The 25,385-nt window shown below is 55.7% G+C and overlaps 1 protein-coding gene across 8 annotated transcripts; it reads left to right on the top strand.

Moving 5' to 3' along the window:
- Positions 1–439: 439 nt before the first annotated feature.
- GRIPAP1 (GRIP1 associated protein 1) lies at positions 440–24,586 on the top strand. 8 transcript variants are annotated; one of them, XM_019478313.2, is made up of 26 exons: positions 446–604; positions 761–827; positions 932–993; positions 1,509–1,535; positions 2,297–2,404; positions 2,855–2,990; positions 3,455–3,636; positions 3,922–3,969; positions 4,071–4,102; positions 4,194–4,241; positions 4,666–4,765; positions 4,885–4,962; positions 5,309–5,401; positions 6,437–6,571; positions 8,629–8,724; positions 9,597–9,809; positions 10,201–10,317; positions 10,399–10,476; positions 11,429–11,524; positions 11,702–11,758; positions 11,924–12,023; positions 20,435–20,562; positions 21,219–21,341; positions 21,450–21,543; positions 22,216–22,277; positions 22,854–23,008. In XM_019478313.2, the coding sequence occupies exons 1-26, from the start codon at positions 563–565 to the stop codon at positions 22,917–22,919; spliced, it is 2,388 nt and encodes a 795-aa protein (XP_019333858.1). In that variant the 5' UTR covers positions 446–562; the 3' UTR covers positions 22,920–23,008. The 8 variants fall into 8 exon arrangements, with proteins under 8 accessions (XP_059589030.1, XP_059589032.1, XP_059589033.1 ...); XM_014601223.3 differs by lacking the exon at positions 22,216–22,277 and adding an exon at positions 23,991–24,586 and having other exon boundaries at positions 447–604; positions 22,854–23,014; XM_014601224.3 differs by lacking the exon at positions 22,216–22,277 and adding an exon at positions 23,991–24,586 and having other exon boundaries at positions 448–604; positions 10,204–10,317; positions 22,854–23,014.
- Positions 24,587–25,385: the final 799 nt, after the last annotated feature.

Raw genomic sequence — 25,385 nt, 5'->3', positions numbered from 1 at the left:
CCTTGCCGGAGGCTCGATAGCGGCTGCTTCCAGGGCTCTGAACGATGCTTTGGGCACCCCGGGGGGGAAGCCTCCAACGGCTCTGGTTTCCATCCTCCCAAACTTGGAGGAGCAGTTCTGTCCACCCCTTTTTGCCCCCCGTTTCCAGGCTCCTCGGCGGCGCGCCCTAGCTCCGTCGCTTTCGGCATCTCTACGGTTTTCGCTTCCCACGGCCGGCAGCTCGGCATTCTCCGTAACAGAGGAGCCCCGTATATCACCCGGTCACTGCAGTGGCACTCCCTCCCGCACCCACGTCTCTATACTCCTCACTTCCGCTTCCTCTCACTCAAGTGACTTTTGTCCTGGTTGACGCCCTCTCTCCTACTCTTCGCCAGTCTCTTGGCGCCACTTCCGGGCGGCGCTCTGTTTTTCTCGCGTACTCTGTGGTCAGCTCTTAAAGTCGTTGCGCCGGTCTTAAAGTCGTTGAAGGAAGGGGGTGGGGCGGAGTTGGGTATTTTTTGTCCCCTCGACCGAGGGACCGGGCTGTACCAAGTGCCCAGGGCCGGGGGGGGGCGACGGGAAGATGGCGCAGGCCCTGTCAGAAGACGAGTTCCAGCGCATGCAGGTGCCCGGACGCCTGGGTTGTGCGGGGCAGGGAGGAGGGAAGACTCCTCCCCTGGCCCGGGGCCTGGGCCCCATCATGGGGGGGTCCCCGAGATCAGCCCAGGATCGAGGCGCCTAGCTCTGCCCTCCCCCCCTCCCCAACCCCCTCCTCCTCCAGGGGCAGTTGCTGGAGCTGCGCACCCAGAACTACCAGCTATCCGACGAGCTGCGGAAGAACGGGACAGGTAGGAGAGTTGGACGCGGGCTCCCGAGGAGGGGCGGGGGTGGCGGCCGAAACGCCTGGATTCCGCAGCCGCAGGGTTGCGCCTGACCACCGATATCTCCCCAGAGCTCCATGGGCTCCGCCAGCGCGTCACCTTCCTGGACAAGGAGCTCAGCAAAGCCCAGAAGGTAGTGGGTCCCTCCAGTCAGTGTTGTGGGGGTCGGCCCTGGGCCCGGGGCTTGGCTGGTGTCAGGAAGCACCCAGCTCTGGGGTGGGGGTGGCTGAGACAGGCTGAGCACAAGGAGAGGTGAGATGCAGCCAGCTCTGGGGTGGGGCCGTCCTGAGCGACTGAGAATGGTAGGGTGAGATGCATCTGGCTCTGGGGTGGGAAGGCTGGAAGCTGCCTGGGTGTAACAGGCTAAAATGTGCCTGCCCCTCTGTGGGGTGGGGGTGTCTGAGAACAGCTGAGTAGGACTGGGCACCAGAAGGGTTGAGATGTATCTAGCTCTAGGTTGGAGCAACTAGGAAATAGCTGAGCATAACAGGCTGAGATGCAACCAATTCTTGGGGGTGGGGGGGCATGGCTGAGATGCAGCTGGCTCTGGGGTGGAGCTGTTGGAGAACACTGAGCATAACAGGCTGAGATGCACCCCACTCTGGGGTGGTGGTTGGAAGCTGACTGGTCTTCTACATTGTTTTCCAGGCTCTCAGCAAAAGCAAGAAAGCGCAGGTGAGACCTTGGGGTAGGGGTGCTTTTGGGGGTGGAGGGGCTGTGAAGTCCTGAGGTGGGGACAGGTTCTATGCTGGCTTTGACCTGCCCATCAGGCAACAGCACTGGCGTTCCTGAGGGGGGATAGGGAGGTGTCCTGGGCTGGTCTGACCCCTCCACTTCCCCCTCTTTCCCCCCCCCCCTCAGGTGGAGGGGCTAGGGGTGTGTTCCCAAGTCAGCACTGGGGTGGAGCTGGTGGGGAACAGCTGAGTGTAACTGGGGGGGCCCATGGGGCTCCTGAGGGGGCCTATGGGGCTCCTGAGGGGGGGCATTGGGAGATCCAAGCCTGGCTCTGACCCACTGCATGCTCTCCCCAGGAGGTGGAGGGACTTTGTGGGGGAGAGGAAGTGTCCCTGAGAGGTATTGGGGAGGTCCTGGGCAGACTCTGACCCCTATGCTCTTGCAGGAACTGGAGGCTATGGGGCAGGGTGAGGCAGGGGGGTGGGGATCATGGGGAGGTAGGGGAGATGGTCTCCCTGGGGGGCTTCTGGAGACCCAGGCTGCCCCTAAGCCTCCTGTGACACCCCCCCCCCCCCCGACCAATGAGGTGGAAGCTATGGGAAGTCCTGGGGAAGGGGGTTCTAGACTGGCCCTGACTCCCCCTGCAGGAGGTGGAGGCTATGGGGGGAGTCATGAGTTGGCTGGGGAGGGGGTCTGGGAGAGTCCGGGAGCGGAGTGTCCCAGGCTGGCCCTGATACCCTTCCATGTCCATTCTACTTCAGGAGGTAGAGGCACTGCTGAGCGAGACAGAGATGCTTCAGGGGAAGCTGCACAGCCAGGAGGATGACTTCCGGCTGCAGAGTAGCACCTTGCTGGCTGAGCTCTCCAAGGTGTGAGGCAGGGGATGTAGCCCCCTTCGGGGGAGAGTGGCTGAATATAGTGAGGCACAGGGGAACTAAAATGCAGTCAGCCTTTGGGGGAGCAGTGAGGAAATAGTTGAGTATTGCAGGGCACGGCGAGGTCAGCATATAGTCAGCTCCGGAGTCAGATGACTGGGAACAGCTTTGTGTAACAGAACATGGGGAGGGCTGAGACGCACTCAGCTCTGGGGTGGAGTGACTGGGGAACAGCAGAGTATAATGAAGCATAGATAGGGTCAAGATGGAGCTAGGTACATGGTGTAACAGAGGAATATGACACCCTACACAATGGTCCAGGTGCGCCTAGCTCTGGAGCAGAGCGGTGATGAGAGAGCTGAGTATACTGTTCAGATTCTCAGGGGTTGGAGGGATCCTGGAGGGGGCAGGGCAGGGCCAGCATCATGACCTTGCCTCCCCCAGCTGTGCAGCCAGATTGAGGGGTTGGAACAGGAGAATGCACGGCTGCGGGAGGGGGCCCCAGCACCCCCTCCAGCCCCCCCTGGCCCTGAGCTGCTGCGGCTGCAGGCAGAGAACACAGCACTGCGCCATGTGGCAGGTACTGGGGGCACTGGGAGCCTGGATGCCTGAGTTTTCTGCGGGGGGGGGGGAGGGGAGTGGGTGCTGGGTGTATGGGGGGGGGGGTCCGGGGGCAGTAACCCAGGCACTTGGGTTCTCTCCTGGTTTGGGGTAGGGGGAGAGCTGGTGGAATAGAGTGGAGGTGTGGGGTTGGGAGTTCAGATGCCTGGGTTCTCTGGGCAACGAGTAGAGGGTAGTGGTTAGAGCAGGAGGAGCTGGGAGCCTACACCTGGGTTGTCTGGCAGGGGCGTGGGCCCTGGGGGTGAGATCTGGGAACCCAAACACCTGGGTTCTGGGTGGGCAGCTGGGAGTCTGAGCAGGGGGCACAGGGAGCCTGTTGCTTGGGTTCTTTGTAGGGGTATTGAGGGTTGACAGCAGGGGTCTGAGAGCCCGGGCAACTCCCAGCTTTCAAGGAGTGGCCTGGCGGTGACTCCATGCCCTCAGCCTTGCAGGATGCAGGGAGCTGGGGCACTGGGGGTTGTGGCGATGGCCCCCCTGGGGCAGGGGAGGGGCCAGGGGACCCCTCCCAGGGCCCCCCTCCACCTGGACTGGCTGAACTAGAGCTGAGCTGGGAGACGGAGAAGGAAGAAAAGCGGCTGCTGCAGGAGCAGCTCCAGTGCACCCAGGTCAGCCCACGCACCTGCAACACCAGGGTTCTTTGGGTGGGGAGTGGGGCTGAGATCAGGGGCTTCTAGGAGCCTGGATGCCTGGTTTGCAGGGGCCTGGGGTCTAGGATCTTGGCAGGGATTAGGAGCCCAGATGTTTGGGTTCTTTGGGAGTGGAGGGGCAAATGGGGGGTGAAAACGGACACCTGGGTTCTCTAGATGGGAAGGGGCTGGGAAGCCCAGATTCTTAATTACCTTTCCTTGAGGGGTAGACCCCCATGACCCACCCCTCTCACGTTCCTATAGGAATCCCACCAGGCAGAGGTGTCCCGGCTTCAAGAGGAGGTGAATAAGGTGAGCTGAACAGTAGGGCTTTGGGAAGGGGACAGGCCTGTGGATCGGGGGATGGGACCTGCAGAACCCCCAGCTTATGGTCTCTGCCTTTCTTTCTCCAGCTCACAGAGAAGCTGAAGAAAAAACAGGAGAGGTAGGGAAAGCCCTGGATGTTTTGAGTTCTTGGGGCAGTGAGCCAAATACTTGGGTTCTCTTGGTGCCATGTGACTCTCTCTTCTACTCAGTTTCTTGCGGCTTCAGGCGGAGAAGGAGGCTCTGTACAATGACAGCAGGTCAGTGCCAGGCAGCCAGGCGTCTGAGGTGGCAATGGTGGGGGTGAGAGGGGGGATTCTCTGGCATCTGCATGTGCACTGATGCAGAACAGGGTAGGTGTACTGAACCTAGGCCATTCTGGTAACTGGGTTCCCTCCTCACCTATGCCCAAAGCAACAGTCTAAGAGGGGAATTTGTGGGGGGGGAAGGATGCTGGGTGCCTAGATGCTTGAGTTCCCTCCTAGGTCCATGGACCCCTGACACCTTGTTGGGGAGTGGGGCTGGGGCCCAGATGCCTTGGTTTCCTTCCTAGCTCTAGGGTTCCCTGGCTTGCATTGGGGTTAGGGGCTGGGGGCCCTTCCAGATCTGGGGCCCCTGGCAACTTGCCAATGGTGGGGTAGGGGACCCAGGCGCCTGGGTTCTCACCTCTTTCTGTCCCCACAGGATGAAGCTAGCAGAGCTAGGACAGCGCCAGGATGAGGAACTGCGGGGCCTGCAGCTGCGCAACCAGCGGCTGCAGCAGGAGCTGGAGGCAGCCACTCAGGTTGGAGGGGGTGGGGGCCCTGATCCTGGCCTGGTTCGGGGAGAGGAGGAACCTGGGGACTCCTGAGCTGGGGGCGATGGGATCTGGGTCCGATCCTGACCAACCTCTCCTGCTCCCAGAGCTGCACTGAGGCCCAGGAGCAGATACAGTTGCGGAGCCAGGAGCATGAGGTGGCAGTGCAGGCCCTGCAGGAGCAGGTGAGGCTCCAACACCTGCGTTCTCTGTGGTCCGGGGTGCAGAAAGCCCAGACACTTGGGTTCCTGTGTGTGTGGTAGAGCTGTACACGTGGCTTTCCTGTTTGGGGCCTGGACTCCTGGGTCCCCTCCATGCCTCATCTCCTGGGCCACCTCCCACTTTCTCACTTCTTTGGGACCTTTGATGCTATTATTCACTTTCCAGAGCTCTCTTCTCAGGGGGAATCCAGGAATCCCCCTGTACCTGCCCCCCCCCCCCCCCCCGCCTGGTGCCCTGTGTTTTGGCTCTCTATTAACTCCTTTTCTTTTTCTCTGTCTCTCTCCTGCTTTTCTGCCCCCTTTTCCCGAGGCGGCCTCCCAAAGTGCTGAGACCCAGGAGCAGGTGGAGACAATCCTGACAGAGAATGAGGCCCTGCGCACCAGCCTGGCTGCCCTGGAGCAGGTGGGTGTTGCCCCCACCCCGGAGCTGGGCACATCACAGCCTTCCATATGGGGCCTTATACTCAACCATTTTCCTGCTGCTTCTACACCAGAACTGGACATGTCTGTGTTCCATTTGGGATTTTGGCCAGTTTCTCTCTAGCACCTCCCAGAACTAGACTCATCGGTCTTCCCTGTGGGGCGTTATACTTGACTACTCTTCACCCAGCACCCCCAGAGCTGGGCGCATTGTGGCCTTTCCCATGGTCCATTGTACTTGGCCGTTTCTCAGCCATAGCTGGGCCCATCTGTTTGCCCTGTAGGGTGTTATACTCAGCCATTCCACACCCCTTGCCAGCATCACGCAGAGTTGAGTGCAGCCTGGCCCTCCCTTTGTGGTGTTATACTCCGCTGTTCTGCCCCAGAGTTGGCTTCATGTGTCATCCCCATAGAGCGTTATGCTCGGCCGTTTGTATACCAACCGCAGAGCTGGGTGCATCCCACCACGTCCAGTCCCTCAGCTTTCTGTGCTCTGTCTCCTTCCCCTGCCTACCCCCAAACTCCAGGATTCCACACCCATGCCTACTTTCTTCCATGCTTCCCAGTGCCTTAATGAGGGAGACTGGGAGCTGCAGGATGGGTTAGGGATATTATGGAATGAGGCAGTCTGGGAGCAGATTATGTTATGGGAAGGGGCAGTCTGGCGGAGGGGCAGTACTGTGGGATGGGACATTCTGTGGGCAGGGTATGGGATGGGGCAGTTCGGTGGGAGGGGATATTATGGGATTGAACCAGCTTTGGGAGGAAATGTTGTTAGTAGTCTTGGGGAGGGGAGTATTATGTGATGGACCAGACCTAGGCAGGAGAAGAATATTATGGGACTAGCCAGCCTGGAGCAAGGAGGGAATATTATAGGATTGACCAGCTAAATTGGGGTGTTGTGGGGTGGATATGGGATTGAACCAACTTTGGCAGGGGATATTATGGGAAGGATGAGGTAATGCTGTTAGGAACATGGTCTCCCTCCCCCCCCCCCCCCCGGGTCTATGCCACCCAGATCCAGTCCTCACGGACGCAGGAGCTGAACCTACTGCGGGAGCAAGCGTTGGCACTGGGGCAAGAGCTGCAGCAGCGTCGGGGCCAGCAGGAGACGCTCAGCATCCAATGCGATGATCTCGCCTCTCAGCTCCAGGTGAGGGCAGGGCCTGGTGCTGTGGGCAGGGCTTAAGGGGCAGAGCCTGGGACCAGGGCCTGGGTGCTGGAGAGCTAGCAGGGCAATATTGGGCATCAGCAGCTCCCCGTTCCCACCAGTACAGACCAGTGCCATGGCCCCACAGCTCCCACTAGCACAGATCAGTTTTGGCTAGTACACGCTCAGTCCCTCCAGGACAACATGGTTGCCCCACAGTACCCAGTTCACACCAGTACAGGCCTGTATCATTGTCTAATAGTTCCCAGTCCAGAGCAGTATGGGGCCCTATTTCCCACCAGTAAAATTGTCCCACTGCTCCCATATCAGACCAGTATAGGGTAGCGTTGTGACCCCACAGTTCCTACCAGTATGGGCCAGTACTATGCTCTGTGGTGGGCCAGTAGGGGGTGCTCCTGTATTGAGCCACCCACCTCACTGTGCCCGACCACCTTTCAGGCTCCCTGGGGGCGCCTCATGTCTGGCCTACCTCTTTCCTGGAGCACACCTACTAGCCTGGGGGTTCCACTGCCACCACCCAGGGCTGGGCTTGATTCTGGCTCTGCACACCCTGGGAAACGCAGGCCTAGTAGCCCTTGAGGGTACTTGATTCACTTCAAGAACTTGGGATGCTTCCCTCGGTCAGAAGCACAAGGAGTGGTCTCCCTTAGTGAGCCGAACCAAGGGGACCCCCAAGGCATAATCTAGACCCACTCCCAATAAGTTTCCCACACTAGGTACAAAGGAGAACTTTATTGGTTACAAGGGGTAGGGTTGGAATAGGGTACAGGGTAGAGCAACATCAGAGAAATCCCATAGAGCACACTCTCATGGCTGAGTAGCTTTTGATCATGCATCTGAGTTACTGCAAGCTATGTATCTAGTTAGATCTCGGGTAGCTTACTCACAAGTATCATTCAGAGACAGGTGGAGATTCCCTCTGGAGGAAGGCAGTTCCTTGATCATGAGTTTTGAGAGCGAGAACAAGTTTCAGACGGTTCAGCTCTTCTCTCTCTCTGAGCCTTCCTCATGGCTGCTGTCCCCTCCTGGGCAGTCCTTAACTTGTATAGCCCTTGTGACCTCATTTACCTGGTCCAATGGAGGCCAGCACTTGTTGGCTGTCAGCCAACCAATTTGAAATGCATCACTAGTTGCTGGGCAGCCTGGCAGTTCCTCGCTCCCCAGGGAGCAAGCCCCTCACCCAGGTGTGTGATGCCAGTCATGTAGGCAGAGGGAGCAGGTTTCCCCCCTCCCTCAGGAATGCATCCAGCTCAGGTTACCTAAAGAGAGAGGGTAAGGTGTGTATCCTCTGCTGGGCCCATCCTAACCAAATTGTCACAGAGCAGAGTTTATGGGGAGAAACAGAAGTGCCCTTCTGCCACATGATCTGTAGCTCCTAGTGCAGGCCACTTAAGAGAGTCCCATTTCCTATCAGTACAAACTAATATCACTGTCCTGCATCTCCCAGTTAAGATCACTGACACAGGGCAATACAATGGCTCACTAGCTCCCAGTTTAGATTAGTACAAGCCACTATCACTGCCTTGGAACTCCCAATTCAGATCAGTAAGGGCCCCAATTCACACCCATGCAGGTCGGTACTGTGACCCAGTTGCTCACAGATCAGACTGGTTCTGGGGCCCCAGTTCCCACCAGCACAGAGCAGTACCATGGTCCAATAGCTCCTCATTCAGAGCAGCACAGGCCAGCATCATTGCCCTGCCCTGTCATGTTGAGACCAGGTACGGAACCTCAGTTCCCACCAGTATGGGGCAATATTATAGCCCAGGAGCTCCCAGTTCCCACCCATACAGGCCAGTGTTGTGTCACAGTAGCACCCAGTTCAGGCCAGTTAGGGGTTTCCAGTTTCCACCAGTACAGGCTAGTATTATGGCCCCGTAGCTACCAGTACAGAGCAGTATCAGTGCCCTGCATCTCCCAGTTCCAATTAATGGGGGACCTCAGTTCCTGCTGAACACCTGCCACCTCCAGCTGTGCCGTTGCTCTGAGTCTGGCTGGTGGGGGCACCCTCCTGACCCCCTACCTCCTCTGTCCCCCAGGAGTCTGTCAAGGCTAACGAGCAGCTGCTGGAGCAGCTGCAGGAGCTGGGAGAGGAGAAGCAGCGCCTCCTGCTGGAGCTGGATGAGACTCGAAAGGTGAGAGGGATGGTTCCATCCCAGAGCTGAGCACACCTCTGCTTTCATTAAGCAGCATTTATATTCAGCTGTTCCCTAGCCACCCCACCACAGAGCTGGCTGCATCTCGGCCTTTCCTGGCCCTTGTTTTACTAGCCCATTAGCTGACCCACCCCAGAGCTGGCTGCATCTGGGTCCTCCCTTTGTGGTGTTGTACTCTGTGACTTCCCAGCCGTCCTACTCCAGACCCAGCTGCATTTCAGCTCTCCTGTAGCAGTGTTGTGCTTCACCATTTCACCCCACAGCTGGGCACATCTCATGGCATTATACTTGGCCATTCCCCAGCTGCTCCACCCCAGAGCTGTCTGCATCTGGGCCCTCTATGGCATTATACTCAGCTGCTCCCCAGCTATTACCCCTCCTCTACCTTCCATGCTGACTGCATCTTGGCTTTCAGAGCAGTGTTATGCTTGGCTCTTCCACCCCAGAGCTGGCCACATCTCAGTTGTCCTTTCATGGCATGGTACTCTGATGTTCCCTAACTGAGCTGGCTGCTTCTCAGCCCTTCTTGGTCCTTGTTATATTGGATTGTTTCCAAATGACTCGCGCCAGAGCTGGCCCCATCTTGGTTTTCACAGTGTGGCGTTATAATTGGTTGCCTCACCTCAGAGCTGGGCACATCTTAAACCTCTCTTTATGGCCTTATAGTCAGCCTTTTCTTACTGCCCCACCCCAGAGCAGGCTGCTTCTCAGCTCTCCCAGAGTGGTATTATATTTGGCTGTTTTACCCCAGAGCTGGCCACATCTTCCTCTCCCATTCTCCCTGCTGCCTGCCTGGAGCAGGGGGTTTCTCTGAGTCCCATGTTTGTCGTCGTTCCCCCCACCCCGAGCAGACTGCTGAGAAGCGCAAGGGGCTGCTGGATGAGTTGGCAATTGAGGGGCAGCGGGAACGTGGTCGGCACCAGGAGGCACTGGAGGGGCTGCGATTGCAGCAGGAGAAGGCAGTGCTGGGCCTACGGGCGCGCTACGAGCGGGAGCTGCGGGAGCTCCATGAGGAGAAGAAGCGGCATGAAGATGAACTGCGTGGGCAGCTGCGTGACGAAAAGGTTCTCCTGTCTGTCCATTTTTCCCCCCCCTATCCACCCTGCCCCAGAGCTGAGTGTATCTGGGTCCTGGATTGAGTGCCGTTATACTCGGCTATTCCCCAGCCTCCCCATCCTAGAGGTGGGTGCATCTAGTTCTCCCTTTATGGCATTTTATTTGGCCATTCTCCTTCTGAGATGGCTGCATCTCAGTGTTTCTTGGGCCTTGTTTATACTGGATTATTCCCAGCCATTTCACCCCTGTGCTAGCTGCATCACAGGTGATGTTATATTTTTCTATTCCCCAGCCTTCCCACCCCAGAGCTGGCTGCATCTTGGCCTTCCTTGGGTGCTGTTACGCTCAGCCATTCCCTCCCCAACCCAAGCCTATACTCGGTCACTTTCTCCCCCTAAGCAGGCCCGGAGCCGGGAGCTGGAGACAGTTCAGCAGACAGCTGAGGAGCTGCAACTTCAAATCCAGGCCATGGATGGCACCAAGGGATGGTTTGAGCGGCGCCTGAAGGAGGCTGAGGTGAGGCTGGCCCTGGATTGGGGCTGCCGGGGGGTGGGGTAGGCACAGCCCCCACCCTGACCCCTCCCCCCCCCCCCCCAGGAGCTCATGGAGAAGCAGCAGGCAGAGCACAAGGAGGCACTGAGGCTGTGCAAGGAGCAGCATGTGGCTGAGCTGGAGGTAGGTACTGCCCCATCTCTGCCTTCCTTTGCAGTGTTATATTCAGCTGTTCCTTTGTTATACTCACCCAGATCTGGGTGCATCTTGGTTTTCCCTTCATGGCATTATACTTAGCTGTTTCCCATCTGTTCCCACCCCAGGGTTGGGTTCATCTCAACTCCTTTTTGTGATGTGGTGGAATGATTCAGCCATTCCACTCTAGAGCTCTCTGCATCTCAGCCCTCCCCAGGCAGTGTTATACTTGCCCATTTCCAATCACCCCACCCTAGAGCTGGGCACATCTTCCACCCTTCCATGGAGTGTTATACTCAGCCGTTCGTAGCTCTTTTGCCCCAGAGCTGGCTGTGTTTTGGCCCTCCCCAGGTAGCATTAAACTCAGCCATTTACTGCCACTGCGCCCAAGAACTAGCTGCATCTCAGCCCTCCCTAGGTGGTGTTTATACTTAGCTGTTCCCCAACTGCCCCTACTGTAGAGCTGGCTTCATCTCAGTTCTTCCATTAGGCATTGTACTCTGTATTTCCACCCCAGAGCTAGCTGCATCTTGCCCTCTCCCTGCAGTGTTATTTATATTCAGCTGTTTCCCAGCTGTTACAGCCAGCTCACAGGTGGATCTCAGCCCATTCCTTGGACATTGTTGTATTCAGCTGTCCCCAGCAATCCACCCTAGAGCTGGCTGTATCCCCGCCTGTTATACCCAGTGGTTCCCCTCCAGAGCTGGGCGCATCTTGGCCTGTTCTACTTATTTGGTCCCCAGCCATTCCCCTCAGAATTGGCTGCATCTTGCCTTGTCTCTGCAGTGTTATACTAGGCTTTTCTTCTGCTCCACCCCAGATCAGGCTGCATCTCAGCCTTTCCCTGGGTTGTTATACTGGGCTTTTTCCCAGCCATCTCCCCTTCCCCAGGCTCCCAGTGCCATGTTTAACCCCTTGCTGCCTGGTTCCCTACCCGCAGCAGAAAGATAAGGCCATGGAGGCCACACGGGCAGAGCTGAGGGAGGCTGAGCAAGCCCAGGAGGAGCAGGACCAGGTCATCCAGCATCTCAAGCAGGTGAATTAGGGTGGATGGGATGTGCTGTGGGTCAGGAACAAAGGGAACCATGGGGTGAGGGGCTGCAGGTCAGGGGTGAGGGGCACTGCAGGACCAGATCTGGGGGGTGGGGGAGGAACCAGGGAGGGGACCCCCAAATCACTCAGCCCCTCCCCCCAATCCTTCCCCACCCCCCAGGAAGTGAAGGACATGATGGATGGGCAGCGCATCCTGGAAAAGAAGGGCAGTGCTGCGGTGAGTGAAACGGGTGTCTGGGCTCCCCCTCAACCCCCACTTGACTCCCAGAGAACCCAGGCATCTGGGCTCCTAACACCCCTTCTCTCTGTGAGTTGTGGGGGAGAACCCAGGCATCCAGGGAGAGAACTCGGGTGTCTGAGCCCTTCTTTCTCTCCCTCACAGCTGAAGGATCTGAAGAGGCAGCTGCAGCTGGAGCGGAAGCGAGCAGACAAGCTTCAGGAGAGGCTGCAGGATGTCCTGACCAATAGCAAAGCCCGCCCCGGTGAGTTGCGGGTGGGGAGTGGTTTGGGGGCACTGTCAGGCCTGGGAGAAGGGGTGCATCCTCCCCATCCCTTTCCAAGCTAGCTTGAAATTGTTCAAGGCCGAGATGCACTCCAGCTCTGGGGCAGAGCACTTCTGAACGGCTGAGTATAATAGGTCTGAATTGGGGCCAGCTCTGGGGAGGAGATAGGTTAGGAACAGTCCAAGCATAACAGGGCACAAATAAGGCCAAGATGCAACCAGCTGTGCATTGGGCAGCTGGGGAACGGCTGAGTGTAACAGGCCAAGATGCAGCCACCTCTGGGGTGTTGTAGGTGGGGGACATCTGGGTATAACACACAAAGGGAGGGTTGAGATGCAGCAAGCTTGGAGGTGGGGCAGCTGAGGGAATGGCTGAGTATACAAAGCCAAGATGCAGCTAGCTCTGGGGTGTTGCAGTTCTGGGGGATTGCCTGAGTATACCACTGCTCAGGGAAGACTGAGATGTGCCCAGCTCTGGGATTGAGCAGCTGGGAATGCCTGAGTATAACAGTTGCAGATAGGGCTGAGATGCAACTGGTTGTGGGGAGGAGCAGGTTAGAAATAACCAAGTATAACAGTGCATAAATAGAGCCAAGATATAGCTGGCTCTGGGATGGGACAGCTGGGAAATTGCTAAGTAGAACAGGCTGAGATATGCAGCCAGCTCTAGGATTAGAGCAGCTTGGAATGGTTGAGGATAATAGGACACAAATAGGGCTGAGATGTGTCCAGCTCTTGGGTGGGGTGGGGCGCAGCTGGGGAATGGCTGAGTATAACAAGCCAAGGTGCAGCCGGTTTTGGACTGTTTCAGTTGAGGAACAGCTGAGATGTAGCTGGATCTGGGGTGGGGCAGCTGGGAGATGGCTGAGTAATATTCCAAGGGGAGAGCTGAGTTGTACCTAGCTCTGTTGTGGGGAGGCTGGGAAAAGGCTGAGTATAACAGGCCAAGATGCAACCAGCTCTGGGATGTTGCACTTGGGAAACAGCTGAGCATAATGCTGCCCAGGGACAGCTGAGATGCTCCCAGTTCTGGGGTAGAGTAGCTGTGGAATGACTGAGTCTAATGCCACCTGGGGAGGCCTGAAATGCATCCAGATTTAGAATGGAACAGCTATTTCTGTCATGTTATACTCAGCTGTTCCAAGCTGCTCCACCAAGCTGGGCACATCTTGGCCTTCCCCAGGCACTATTACACTCAGCCATTCCCCAGCTGCAGCACCTCAGAACTGGCTGCCTCTCAGTGACAAGTAACCCCTCCCCAGGTGGTTGTATACTTGGCCATTTCCTAGCCACACTATCCCAGAGCTGGCTGCATCTTAGTCCTCTCCAGTCAGTGTTATACTTGGCTGTTCCCCAGCTGCCCCACTCCAGAGATAGGGTATATCCTGGCTGGATCGAACCTCCTGCATGTTTCATAGCCAGAGGATCCCCAGGGGTGGGGATTTGGGGGCCTTAGCAAAATGAATATTTCAGCCCAAAGTGTAATAGACACGTGCAAACATTGGGGAGATCAAAGCCATTAACATATAAACCCTCGTAAATTCTTAATGAGGCTGGAATTTTAGCTGACTGGCAGGGAGGTCTCTATTGGCAGGTCCAGTCCCAGCAGAGAATTGTATCTGCAATTGTTGGATAGATGAAGTGGGAGTGGGAGGAGGTTTCATTTACATACATGCAAATTAGGCCTGATTGTAAATATACCAGCCGAAACGGTGCTGTGTTCATCTTTACAGCTGGGATGTCAGTGGTTTGATCTGTAAATGGAAGCTTCTGCATGAAAGTGATCTGAATAATATATGTAAATCTAATGAATCAGTGATCATATATCACATTATTATGCAATGATAAGATGTGATGGATGGGTAGATATAAGTATGGATAGAAAGAGAGAGATCTCATCTCATCTCATGTAATGTTACATCACGTTACATTTCACGCAGGCAATACAGGCTCAACTGTAGCTACCGCCCCCGCTCTCCCTAAGACAAAATGCGAAGTGTTTGTCGTGGGAGACTCCATCCTGAGGGGGACGGAGGGAGCAATCTGCTGCCCCAACCCCTTGGCCCGGGAAGTGTGCTGCTTGTCGGGAGCCCGTATCCGAGACATTGCAGAGAAGATCCCTAAACTCCTCCAGTCCACTGAGCACTACCCTATGCTACTCATCCATGTGGGCACCAATGACACGGCTCAGAACCCTCCCAGCTGGGTCATGAGGTGCTACAGGGATTTGGGAGCGGGCCTGAAGGGGGTGGGGGTGCAGGTGGTGTTTTCTTTGATCCTTCTGGTTTCGGGCTATGGGCTAAGGAGGGAGAGGAGGATACAAGTAGTGAACCAAAGGCTGTGGTGCTAGTGTAATCGGGAAGGCTTCGGCTTCCATGACCACAGTCTGCTCTTTGAGAGAGGCAGTGAGCTCCTGGGAAGGGACAGCCTCCACCTCTCTCCGCTGGGGGGGAGGCTCTTCTCAGCCAGACTGGCTGATCTGCTCCACCGGGCTTTAAATTAAGCCCACCAGGGGATGGGGGGACTACCACCACTGCTGGCCCACTGAGTAACCCTTGCAAAGCCAGCAGACCAAGGCACTTAAGGGAGCCTGCCCCAGCCCTAGAGCAAGCTGTGGGCAAAGCAAGGACCCCCAAGGGGACACTTGCATGCCTGTACACCAATGCCAGGAGCTTGGGTAATAAACAGAAGGAACTTGTCCTCCTGCTCAACACACATAATTATGATGTCATAGGGATAAGGGAGACCTGGTGGGACTCCACCCATGACTGGACCACGGGCTATAGATGGCTATACCCTGTACAGGAGGGATTGAGTGGACAAAAGAGGCAGAGGTGTAGCTCTCTATGTCAAGGAGAACTACGCATCCCTACAAGCTGACATCGGCACCCAGGATAGACAGTTAGAGACCCTCTGGGTTAAAATCCATGGGGAACTTGGCACAGGAGATGCAATGGTGGGAGTCTACTACAGACCTCCCTCCCAGAATCAAGAGATTGACCAGGAGTTCGCCAGGGAATTGGCTGAGGCTGCACGCTCCCGGTCCGTGGTTGTAATGGGGGACTTCAACTACCCAGATATCTCGTGGGAAGAGCACTCGGCCAAATCCGAACAGTTGCAAAGCTTCCTCACGTGCGTGGATGAGCTCTATCTGACTCAAGAAGTCTACGGGGCAATGAGAGGCAAAGCACTGCTTGACCTGGTGCTGGCAACCGGGGACAACCTAATCGGTGACCTAATGATTGAAGGGAAGCCGGGTGACAGCAACCATAAGCTGATCACCTTCACCATCCACCAAAAAGCTGTCAATCAGTCAGCAATACAGAGGTCCTCGACTTCAGGAGGGCTGACTTTGACAAGCTCAGGAGACTTGTCGGTGAGGCCCTAAGGGACCACGACCCCAAAAGGAGGGGAGTTCAGGAAGAGTGGTTGCTCCTCAAGGGAGCAATCCTTGATGCACAAGCTAAGGCTATTCCGTCTCGGAGGAAAGGCAGCAAGAGGGCACAGCACCCCCCTTGGCTTTCCAGGGAACTGGCGGTCCTCCTGCATCTAAAAAGACAGACCTACAAAGGATGGAGGACAGGATCCACCTCCAAGGAGGAATAGTTTGCACTGGTTCAGACCTGCAGGGAGCAAACCAGGAAAGCAAAGGCTGCCATGGAACTCCAACTGGCTCCAAGTATCAAGGACAATAAAAAGTCCTTTTTTAGATATGTGGGGAGCCGGAGGAAAAGCAAGGGCAACACTGGATCCCTGCTAAACCAAAAGGGAGAACTGACAACCAACCCCCAGGAAAAAGCCAACTTGTTAAATGGGTACTTTGTGTCATTCTTTCACAAGTCCCATGGGGCGCCCCGGCCCATTACGGGACAGGGATGCCTAAGCGAGGGTGGTTCCTTGCCCTCCATCAGTGCTGACCTTGTGAAAGAACAGCTTGAGAGGCTGGACACCTTCAAGTCAGCCGGCCCTGACCATCTGCACCCCAGGGTACTCAAGGAGCTGGCTAGGATCATAGCTCAGCCCCTGGCATGGATCTTTGAAGGCTCCTGGCACTCTGGTGAAGTGCCTGATGATTGAAAGAAGGCCAATGTGGTGCCTATCTTCAGGAAATGGAGGAAAGTGTATCCAGCAAACTACAGGCCCATCAGCCTGACCTCTATCCTGGGGAAGGTCTTAGAAAAACTCATCAAGGAGGCCATTCTTAACGGACTGGCCAGTGGCAACACCCTGAGAGATGGCCAACACAAGTTCGTTGCGGGTAGGTCATGCTTGACCAATCCCATTTCCTTTTACAACCAGGTAATCTATCACCTGGACAAGGGGGAAGAGATTGATGTCATATAACTTGACTTTAAAAAAGCCTTTGATCTGGTATACCACGATCACCTTTTGGCAAAACTGGCCAACTGTGGCCTCGGGTCCACCATGATCCGCTGGCTGGGGAATTGGCTTCATGGTCAGACCCAGAGGGTGGTGGTTGACAGAAGTCAATTGTCATGGTGCCCTGTGACCAGTGGGGTCCCTCAAGGCTCTGTCCTTGGACCTATTTTGTTCAGCCTCTTCATTACTGATGTGGACATTGGAGTCAGAAGCAGACTGGCCAAGTTTGCCGATGATACCAAACTTTGGGGTAAAGCATCCACACCTTAGGACAGAGGGGTAATCCAGTCTGACCTTGACAGGCTCAGTAAATGGGCAGATGAGAACCTGATGGTGTTTAACACTGAAAAACGCAAGATTCTCCACCTTGGGAGGAAAAGCCTGCAGCATGTCTATAGGCTCAACAGTGCTATGCTGACTAGCGCTATGGATGAGAGGGACTTGGGGGTCAGGATTGACCACAAGATGAACATGAGCCTGCAATGTGATGCTGCAGCCAGTAAAGCAAGCAAAATGCTGGCTTGCATCCATAGATGTTTCTCAAGCAAATCCCAGGACGTCATTCTCCCGTTGTACTCGGCCTTGGTGAGGCCGCAGCCAGAGTACTGCATCCAGTTTTGGGCTCCACAATTCAAAAAGGATGTGGAGGAGTTTGAGAGAGTCTAGAGGAGAGCCACACACATGATCAGAGGTCAGGAAAACAGACCTCATGAAGAGAGGCTGAGACCCATGGGACTTTTCAGCCTGGAAAAGCACAGGCTCAGGGGTGACCTGATGGTCATCTATCAGTTTATCAGGGTGTTCACCAGGATCTGGGGGAACGTTTGTTCACCAGAGCACCCCAAGGGATGACAAGGTCAAACGGTTATAAACTCCTGCAAGACCATTTCAGGCTGGATATAAGGAAGAACTTCTTTACTCTCTGAGCCCCCAAGGTCTGGAATGGCCTGCCGCCTGAGGTGGTTCAAGCACCTACTTTTAACGCCTTCAAGAGAAACCTGGATGTTTTTCTTGCTGGGATCCTATGACCCCAGCTGAATTCCTGCCCCTGGGGCAGGGGGCTGGACTCGATCTTCTGAGGTCCCTTCCAGCCCTAATGTCTATGAAAATCTATGAAATGTATCAGTATATTATGCATCCAATATCCATGGTACATATCGTTTGCATCCTTTTTCATGTCCTTGTGACAAGGTGTTTAAAAGAATTCACAAGTTCATTGGAATCTGACAGGCTGCGCGGCGAGCACTTCTGCTATGGCCTCAACCTTGTGACCTCTGGGCTATTAACTGGGCACCTCAGTGCCTGCACCACCCCAGTGCCTAGACATCATGTTCTATAGCATATGTTAAATATTATATGATATATAGCATATTATGTATAATATATCTGTATAACATGTCATATTTCTTGTGAGCATAGTAGATCTGGACCAGAGAAATGAAGTAGTGTAAGCTATTGAATCTAACTTAACATGTGCACAATACATGTACACACACAGATATGCATTTATAATATATCAAGTGAATTTGTAACTTGTGTTCATAATACATGTGCCTGGTATACATTATAAATTTACTGTGTGTGTGTGTGTGTGTGTGTGTGTATATATATATGTATATGTATATGTATGTGTGTGTGTGTATATATATATATATATGTTTTATGTATATTTTTAGACTATAGATACATTCGCACATGCACACAAACACACATTTATATTATGTGTAATACATAAAAAAAATTAAAAATAAAAATTACTAGCAAATTGCCATCAAGAAGGGTGGGTGCGGAGAGAGCCTATATCCGGCCCCACTCCCCCCGACCCTGAGGCGGATTAATGTGTACTGAGGCCCTGGACAACACAAAATTGGAGGCCCTGTGCCCCCATGGGAGCTGGGTTACAGGGCGGGTGGTGGAGGGACCCTTCCCTTCCTGGTGCTGGCAGGGGAGACTGGGTGGACCCTGCCAGGCTGGGGGTGGGGTACATGCCCCCCTCTTCTCCTTGCTACCTACCCCCTGCCCCCCTGCTATGGTCATGTGCGTGTGCACACGTGTGTGCACACAGGCATGCACATGTAGATGGGCATGCACTCTACTCTCACTCTGCACATGGACACACAGATTCAAACATCTCTCTCTCTGCTATGAACAGACACACACACTCCCTCCTGCCATGAGCACAAGCACGCGTGCACACATCTACATACACATTCAGATGGGTGTGTAGTCTACATACTCTCTACACATGGACACACAGAGACAAATACTTTCTAGCTGCCATGAACACAGACACGCATGCATAGATGCAGACACATACAGATGCATGCAGGCTCAGACACAGATGCATGCACAGATGAATGCACATGCACACAGATGAGCTCACGCGCACGTGTGCATGCACCTATGCATCCTGAAGCACTGTGGGTTATCCATCTGGGTTTCTTTACTCCTGCACAGCCACATACACATGCTGTCTGTAGCCTCTGCAACATGTATGATTTGGCCAGGGCCTATCCAACAGCTGCAGCTCCCTTGCAATCTTGCTTCTTCCTGGCTTTAGGATTCTGGCTTCCTCCAAAGTGTCCGTGGCCACAGAGAACAGGAACCAGATAAACCTATCCCATTAAACATGTTCCTGTACATGGTGATGGCTCTGTTGAAGGCCCTCAGAGTCCAGGGCATTTACACTGATGCATTACATCAATCTAAACTTAAAAAATGATGATGATGTATCTGTGTTGAGAGAGTTTCATAGTTTCATAGTTGGTAGGGGCAGAAGGGACCTGAGCAGATCATCAAGTCTGACCCCCTGCCATGGCAGGAAAGAGTACTGGGGTCAAACGACCCCAGCAAGGTGTTCATCTAGCCTCCTCTTAAAGACCTCCAGGGTAGGAGCCAGCACCACTTCTCTTGGAAGTTGGTTCCAGATCCTAGCCACCCTGACAGTGAAGTAGCACCTCCTGATGTATAGCCTGAATCTACCCTCTGCCAACTTGTGACCGTTATTTCTAGTCACTCCTGGTAGTGGTTGGGGAAACAGGGACTCCCCTAATGCCTGTTGGTCTCCCTTGGCCAGTTTATAGAAGGCCACCAGATTCCCCCTCAGCCTTCTCTTGTGGAGGCTGAACAGGTTCAGGTCCCTTAGCCTCTCCAAGGTAGGATCTGCCCTGCTGCCCCCTTATCATATGGGTGGCCCTCCTCTGGACCCTCTTCATGTTGTCCACATCCCTCCTGAAGTGTGGCACCCAGAACTGGATACAGTACTCCAACTGCAGCCTGACCAGTGTCGCATAAAGGGGGAAGATCACCTCCTTGGACCTGCTTGAGATGTATCTGTGGATGGATGACAAGGTGCGGTTGGCCTTCCTTACCACGTCCCCACACTGTCAGCCCATGTTCATTTTGGCATCACTAATGATTCCAAGATCCTTTTCTGCCTCTGCACTGATGAGAAGGGAGTTCCCCAGCCTGTAGGTATGCTGCTGGTTCTTCCCCTCCAGGTGCAGTACCTTGCACTTGTCAGTGTTGAAACCCATCCTATTCTTATCCGCCCACCCCTGTAACCTGTCTAGGTCCGATTGCAACCTATTCCTTCCTTCTAGGCATCCATGTGTAGATGTATTCTAATTAACAGGTGGATTAAATTAATAATTATAATTAATTCAAATGAAGTCAGTGATGAGAGGGGGGAATGTTTATGTAGGTTTTGAGTTAATTAGATATTGTTTTATGAATGTTAATGGATTCAAACTCAGGGAGAGGGAGACCAGATGCCTGGGTTCTCTGGGAGGGGAGTAGGGGTTACTGGTTAGAGCGGGGGGGGGGGGGCTGGGAGCCCAGATGCCTGGGTTTCCTGGGGGGGAGTAGAGTCTTTGGGATGGGGGGAGAGTATGTGGGGTCAAGAGCCTGGATGCCTGGGTTCTCTGGCTGGGAAGCCAGGGCTAGGGTGTGGGACCAGGGGGTGCTGGAAACCCGGACACCTGAGTTCCCTAACATGTCCCCTCCCCACAGGGTTGGAGGAGCTAGTCCTGGCTGAGATGAGCTCCCCAAGCCGGACAACCATGGGTGACAGCAGTAGCATCTCGTCCTTCAGCTACCGTGACATCATGAAGGAGGGGTCAGGGCCTGGCAGCACCAAGGTGGGTGGGAGTGGAGCATGAGGTAGCCTAGACTCAGCCCACCCCAAGACTCCCCCCCCACCCTGGTTTCCAGGGGGTGGAGTCTGGTTCCCACCCCTTTAGACTCCTCCCATTCCATAGTCCCTGCCCTTTTAAGTGGCCTCACCCTCTGCCTGATCCCCAAGCAGGCTGTGCCCCCTCTCTCAGCCTATCCACTGCCACCTGTTTGGCCCTGCCCATTTCTGCAAGTCCCCTTTCTCCTTGTCTGTCACTGCCTCTGGCCCCACCCCCTTACAGACCCAGTGGTCCATCACCAGCCCTCCCTGCCCCTTGCTGGCCTCAGATGTTTGTCAGCCCCTCACCCTACTGTCCATCAGAGACCATTGTCCCGCCCTTTCCCCTAGATCCCACCTCTCCCAGCCTGAGCTGTCTGTCACAGACACTGGTCCTGCACCTTTCCCCAAGCCCTGGCCCTTTTCTACCCCAGCAGGCCATCATGATCCCTAGTCCACCTTGGATCCTGCCCTGTGGGCTCCAGCTGTCTGTCACTGCCTCTGGCTCCGTGTCATCCTCAAGCCCCACCCCTCCCAAACCCAGTTGTCTGTCATAGCCCTTGGCCCCACCCCCTCCAGGCCCCAGCTGTCATTCACTGACCCCCCACCTCTGACCCCTGGTAGTCGAACACTGGGAGCCCTCAGTCACAAGCTCCTCGGGCAGCTGAGTTGTCGGAGGATGAGGCAGCAGAGCTGTTCCAGCGCTTGGCGGAGACACAACAACAGAAGTGGCTGCTGGAGGAAAAGGTGGGGGCTGCTGTTTGGGAGTGAGGGGCACCAATATGGAGGTGGCTGCTGGGAGTGAGGGGCAAGTGTGGCACAGGGCCTGGTTTGACCCATGATTGCCTGAACCAGGTGAAGCACCTGGAGGTGAGCAGTGCCTCTATGGCTGAGGATCTGTGCCGCAAAAGCACCATCATCGAGACCTATGTAATGGACAGCCGCATTGGTGAGGACCCAGGCATCTGGGCAGGGAGTGTGGGGCACTATGGGGCTATAGGGGGGACTATGGGTAGGAAACAAGGGGTACCACAGGCCTGGGTTGGGAAACTCCACCCCGCACCTCCTCTTCCATTGATCAGCCCTGGCTCCTACTGCAGAGGTCGCCTTGGGCTGGGCACCCAGCCAGCCTCCACACTCATCGGGGCGGCTCTGGCACCCAGCCTGGATGGGAGACCAGGTCTGGCTGCTGGGTTGGGGGGTCAGGGTTTGTGTTGGTGAAGCTGTGAGGCTTATGGCATTATAGCCAAGCATAACAGCACAAGGAGGGCCCAGATGCAGGGTGGGGCAGCTGTTAACAGGCAAATATAACAAGGCTTAGATAGGGATAAGATTCAGCCAGCTCCAGGGTGGGGTGGCTGGGAACAGCAGAGTATTACAGAGCACAAGGGAAGTTGAGATGCACCCAGCTCTGGGGTGGGGCAGCTGGGGAATGGCTGAGTATAACAGGGTACAGAGAGGGCTGAGATGCTCCCAGCTGTGGGGTGGAATGGCCTGGTTGTTGCTAGTGGTGCCCTGTGGCTCTGGCCCAGCTTCCCCAGCACGTCGTGAATAATTCATGAACTTAAAAATAACCTCCCCCTTGCTCCATGTTGGCTTGTCTTTCCCTGTCATTGCCCAGGAAAGGACCCAGGCTTCTTGGCTCTCACCCTCCAGCCTAGGCTCCCCAGCCAGAAAACCCAGGTGTCCAGGCTCTCAGCCCCACCTCAACACTCCTTCATGCTCTAAACCAGTAGAGTGGGGGATGGGAGCCCGATGCCAGGGTTGTCTGGGAGGGGAGGAAGGGTTTGTGGGGTGAAACATAATAGTGGAGTGGGGCCAATTGGAGCCTGGAGGGGTGGAGCCGGTGGGGGGGATGTTGCAGGTCCTCAGGGGTCAGGCCAAAGCTGATTTGTCCTTCCCATACTGCTGTCGTGTGTCCTGTCTTGCTGACGTGGCTTAGGGTGGGGCTGGAGTAGGGGCTGGGCATGGTGCTCTCATGTTGGCATGGTGCAACAGTGTCCTGTGCTTCTGATGGGGTGGGACTGAATGCAATATTGACATGGTGATGTGTGGGTAGCATGTTGCTGACTTGTGCATCCTGTGGCTAACATGTTTCTGGCATGTTACAGATGGATCACAAGGGCTAGAGCAGGGCCCGGGCGCAGTGTTTGCATGTGGCTGAAGTGGCTCTGGCATGTGCACTGTGTGGCTGAGATGTTAGGGCAGGGCAGAGCTGGGCATGGTACTGGTGCATGCCTGATGCATGGCCTGTTGCAGATGTGTCGCGGGCCCCAGATGGGGCAGGGCCAGAGCGCAGGCTGGGCGCAGCGCTGCGGGAGCTAGTGCGCCCAGGGGCTGATGAGAACCTGCGCGAGATGAACAAGAAGCTGCAGAACCTGCTGGAGGAGCAGCTCACCAAGAACTTGCACCTCAGTCAGGTGGGTGGGGCTGGGGGCAGGGCCAAGAGGAAGGGGGTGGGGCAAAGGGGACTACAGGGGCCCAGTGGAGCAGCTCACCAAGACCTGCAGCTCAGCTCACTGGGCGGGGCCTGTGTGGGTGGGGCCAGGGTTGAGGGGAGAGGTGGGGTTGTACTCCGCTGTTCCCCAGCAGCTTCACACCTGAGGTGGGCACACCTGGTGGGTGGGTGTGTCCCCCAGATGCCTGTATTCAGTGTGTGCGCGCCCCGGACACCAGAGTTCTGCGCATGTGCGCATCTGTGTGTCAGATGCCTGGGTTCTGTGGGGGGGGGGGGTGCGCCCATGTGTATCCCGGATGCTGGAATTCCATACGCGTGTGTGCGCGTGTCCCAGACGCTGGAGCGGTTTGCACCACTGTTGGCCACAGGTCATGAAGGTGTAGTGATGCCTGTGTCTTGCTGTAGGGTTTCCCTGCTTCTGGGCTTTGGCTGCTACTGCCCACCCCCATTTTTTCCTCCCTCTGCTGTCAGGGTGGTTTAAACCTCCCCAGAGGTACTGGGTGTACAGACAAGGCTGGGGACTTTGACTGGGTTGAGCCAGTGCCCCAGCTGGAAGCAAAGCCAATCAGTCCTGGCTGGAGGGTCTTGCCCTTCTGCTCAGGGTCAGACCGATCACCAGATTGGAGGTTAGGAAGGAATTGTTTCCCCCCCTGGTCAGATTGGTGCAGACTGGGGGGATTCTGCTCTTTCATAGAAGCAGGATGCTGGCTCTCCCTGTGGATCTGCACTGTTAGGGCTGAGGGGGTGTCTTCACGTAGGATTTAGATTGGATTGTATGGGATGACCTGGGGCAGGCCGACCCTGCCATAGGCAGGGACTTGGACTCCACCACCTCTGGAGGTCCCTTCCAGCGTGCATCTGAGTGTGCGTGTGTGTGTGCGTGTGTCCGTCCCCCTGGACACCTGGATCCTTACCCCTCCCTCTCTCTCCCCACCCAGGACCTGGAAGTGCTCTCCCAGGAGCTCGTCCGGCTCAGCAAAGGGCCCTCCCCCACCCCAGACCCCCCAGAATGATCTCCCCAACCGCAGGGGGTAGGGGCAGGGCCTGTGCCTGGGGTAGAGCCTATCAGGGGGCAGAGCCTGCCTGCCTCGCACTTCTCACCACCTCCCTTTTTTGGTATTTCCCACCCCCTCCCCCATGCTCTGCCCCCTTTCCAGGAATGTATATATTTGCATATCAGTATTGGGGGGAGGTTTTACCCCTTCATGTCCTGGGTGGCCCCTTCCCCTCTCATTAGCATGACTCTGCCCCTTCACTGCTTCTGTACAAATGGCCTGGGTTATAATATGGTAATATATGTAATGAGCTCCCTGACCCACCTTCTGTGTTTTACCTCAGAGAAGTTCTCACCCCAGCTGATGTATCTGTATCTGGGGGGTGTTTCTCAGCCCAGGGGAGGGAATTCTCTTGATTACTGCACTTTCTCTGCCCCTCCCCCACCCTCCAAAGATGGGGGTCTTGACTGGGGGGAGGGGCCTGGCCCCAATTTCTTCTGTCTCTTGTGTCTTGATAAAGCTTCACAGCCTGAAACTGCTGCTGGCTCTGTCTCTCTTTGTTGGGGGAAGGATTGAGGCTTTCTGCTGTGTTATTCCCCCCAGAGCTGACCACATTCTAGCCTGTTTTACCAGTTATTCCTCCCCCCTCCCCAGCTGGGTGCAGCCCAGCTCTTTGGATGTCATTGTTTCCCCAGCAGAGCTGACATCGTGGTCTGCTCTATTCAGTTGTTCCCCCCCAGAGCTGGCCATGGCCCAGCCTGTTTTACTCTGCCATTCCTCAGCCATTCTGCCCCAGAGTCAGGTGTATCTTGGCTCTTCCAGCTGCCACCACCTTTGCCCCAAGGTATGCTGGCAAATGAAGAAGGAACCTAGGAGTCTGGGTGAAGAGTGGGATTGGGGGGCTGCCCTTCTCTGGGGGACCTGGAGGAGGGGGCTGGGCCTTGGCCCAGACACCTGGGTTCCTGCCAGGGATGGCAGCTGGAGCAGGATGGATGCTGGAGGTTGCTGATGGGTCTGCCTGCCTCCATTAGCTGGAGACAACCCTGGGGATCAGGGTTGGGGTGGGTTAGCCTGGATGCCTGGGTTCTCTGCCAGTCTGGAGGGCGATGGTCTCCGGGCCCCCACTCCTGACTCGCAGCTCTCCCATCACCCTGTAGTGCCCCTTGCTCCTCCGATCCGCAGCCCCCACAGCTTGGCGTGGCCCTGTGGGCATCGGGTGGGGGGGAGGAGTCTCCCAGGAGCTGATTTGGGCTATGGGGGGGGGGGGGGGGGGCCCGCGATCTTTGCCTGGGTCCCTGGATGCTGAGTCACAGACCCCTCCCCACCATGGGGGCTGAG

The sequence above is a fragment of the Alligator mississippiensis genome, chromosome 8, assembly GCF_030867095.1.
Source record: "Alligator mississippiensis isolate rAllMis1 chromosome 8, rAllMis1, whole genome shotgun sequence".
Lineage (NCBI taxonomy): Eukaryota > Metazoa > Chordata > Crocodylia > Alligatoridae > Alligator > Alligator mississippiensis.
Note: the sequence above shows the minus strand (reverse complement) of the source record. Positions and strands in the feature narration are given on the sequence as shown.

Bases quoted from the DNA above. Each gene is read 5' to 3' on its own strand.
- GRIPAP1 (XM_014601223.3), top strand. From the start codon at position 563: ATGGCGCAGGCCCTGTCAGAAGACGAGTTCCAGCGCATGCAG. The intron at 4,963-5,308 runs GTGAGGCTCCAA...CCTTTTCCCGAG, and splicing joins TGCAGGCCCTGCAGGAGCAG to GCGGCCTCCCAAAGTGCTGA. The intron at 10,477-11,428 runs GTAGGTACTGCC...CCCTACCCGCAG, and splicing joins AGCATGTGGCTGAGCTGGAG to CAGAAAGATAAGGCCATGGA.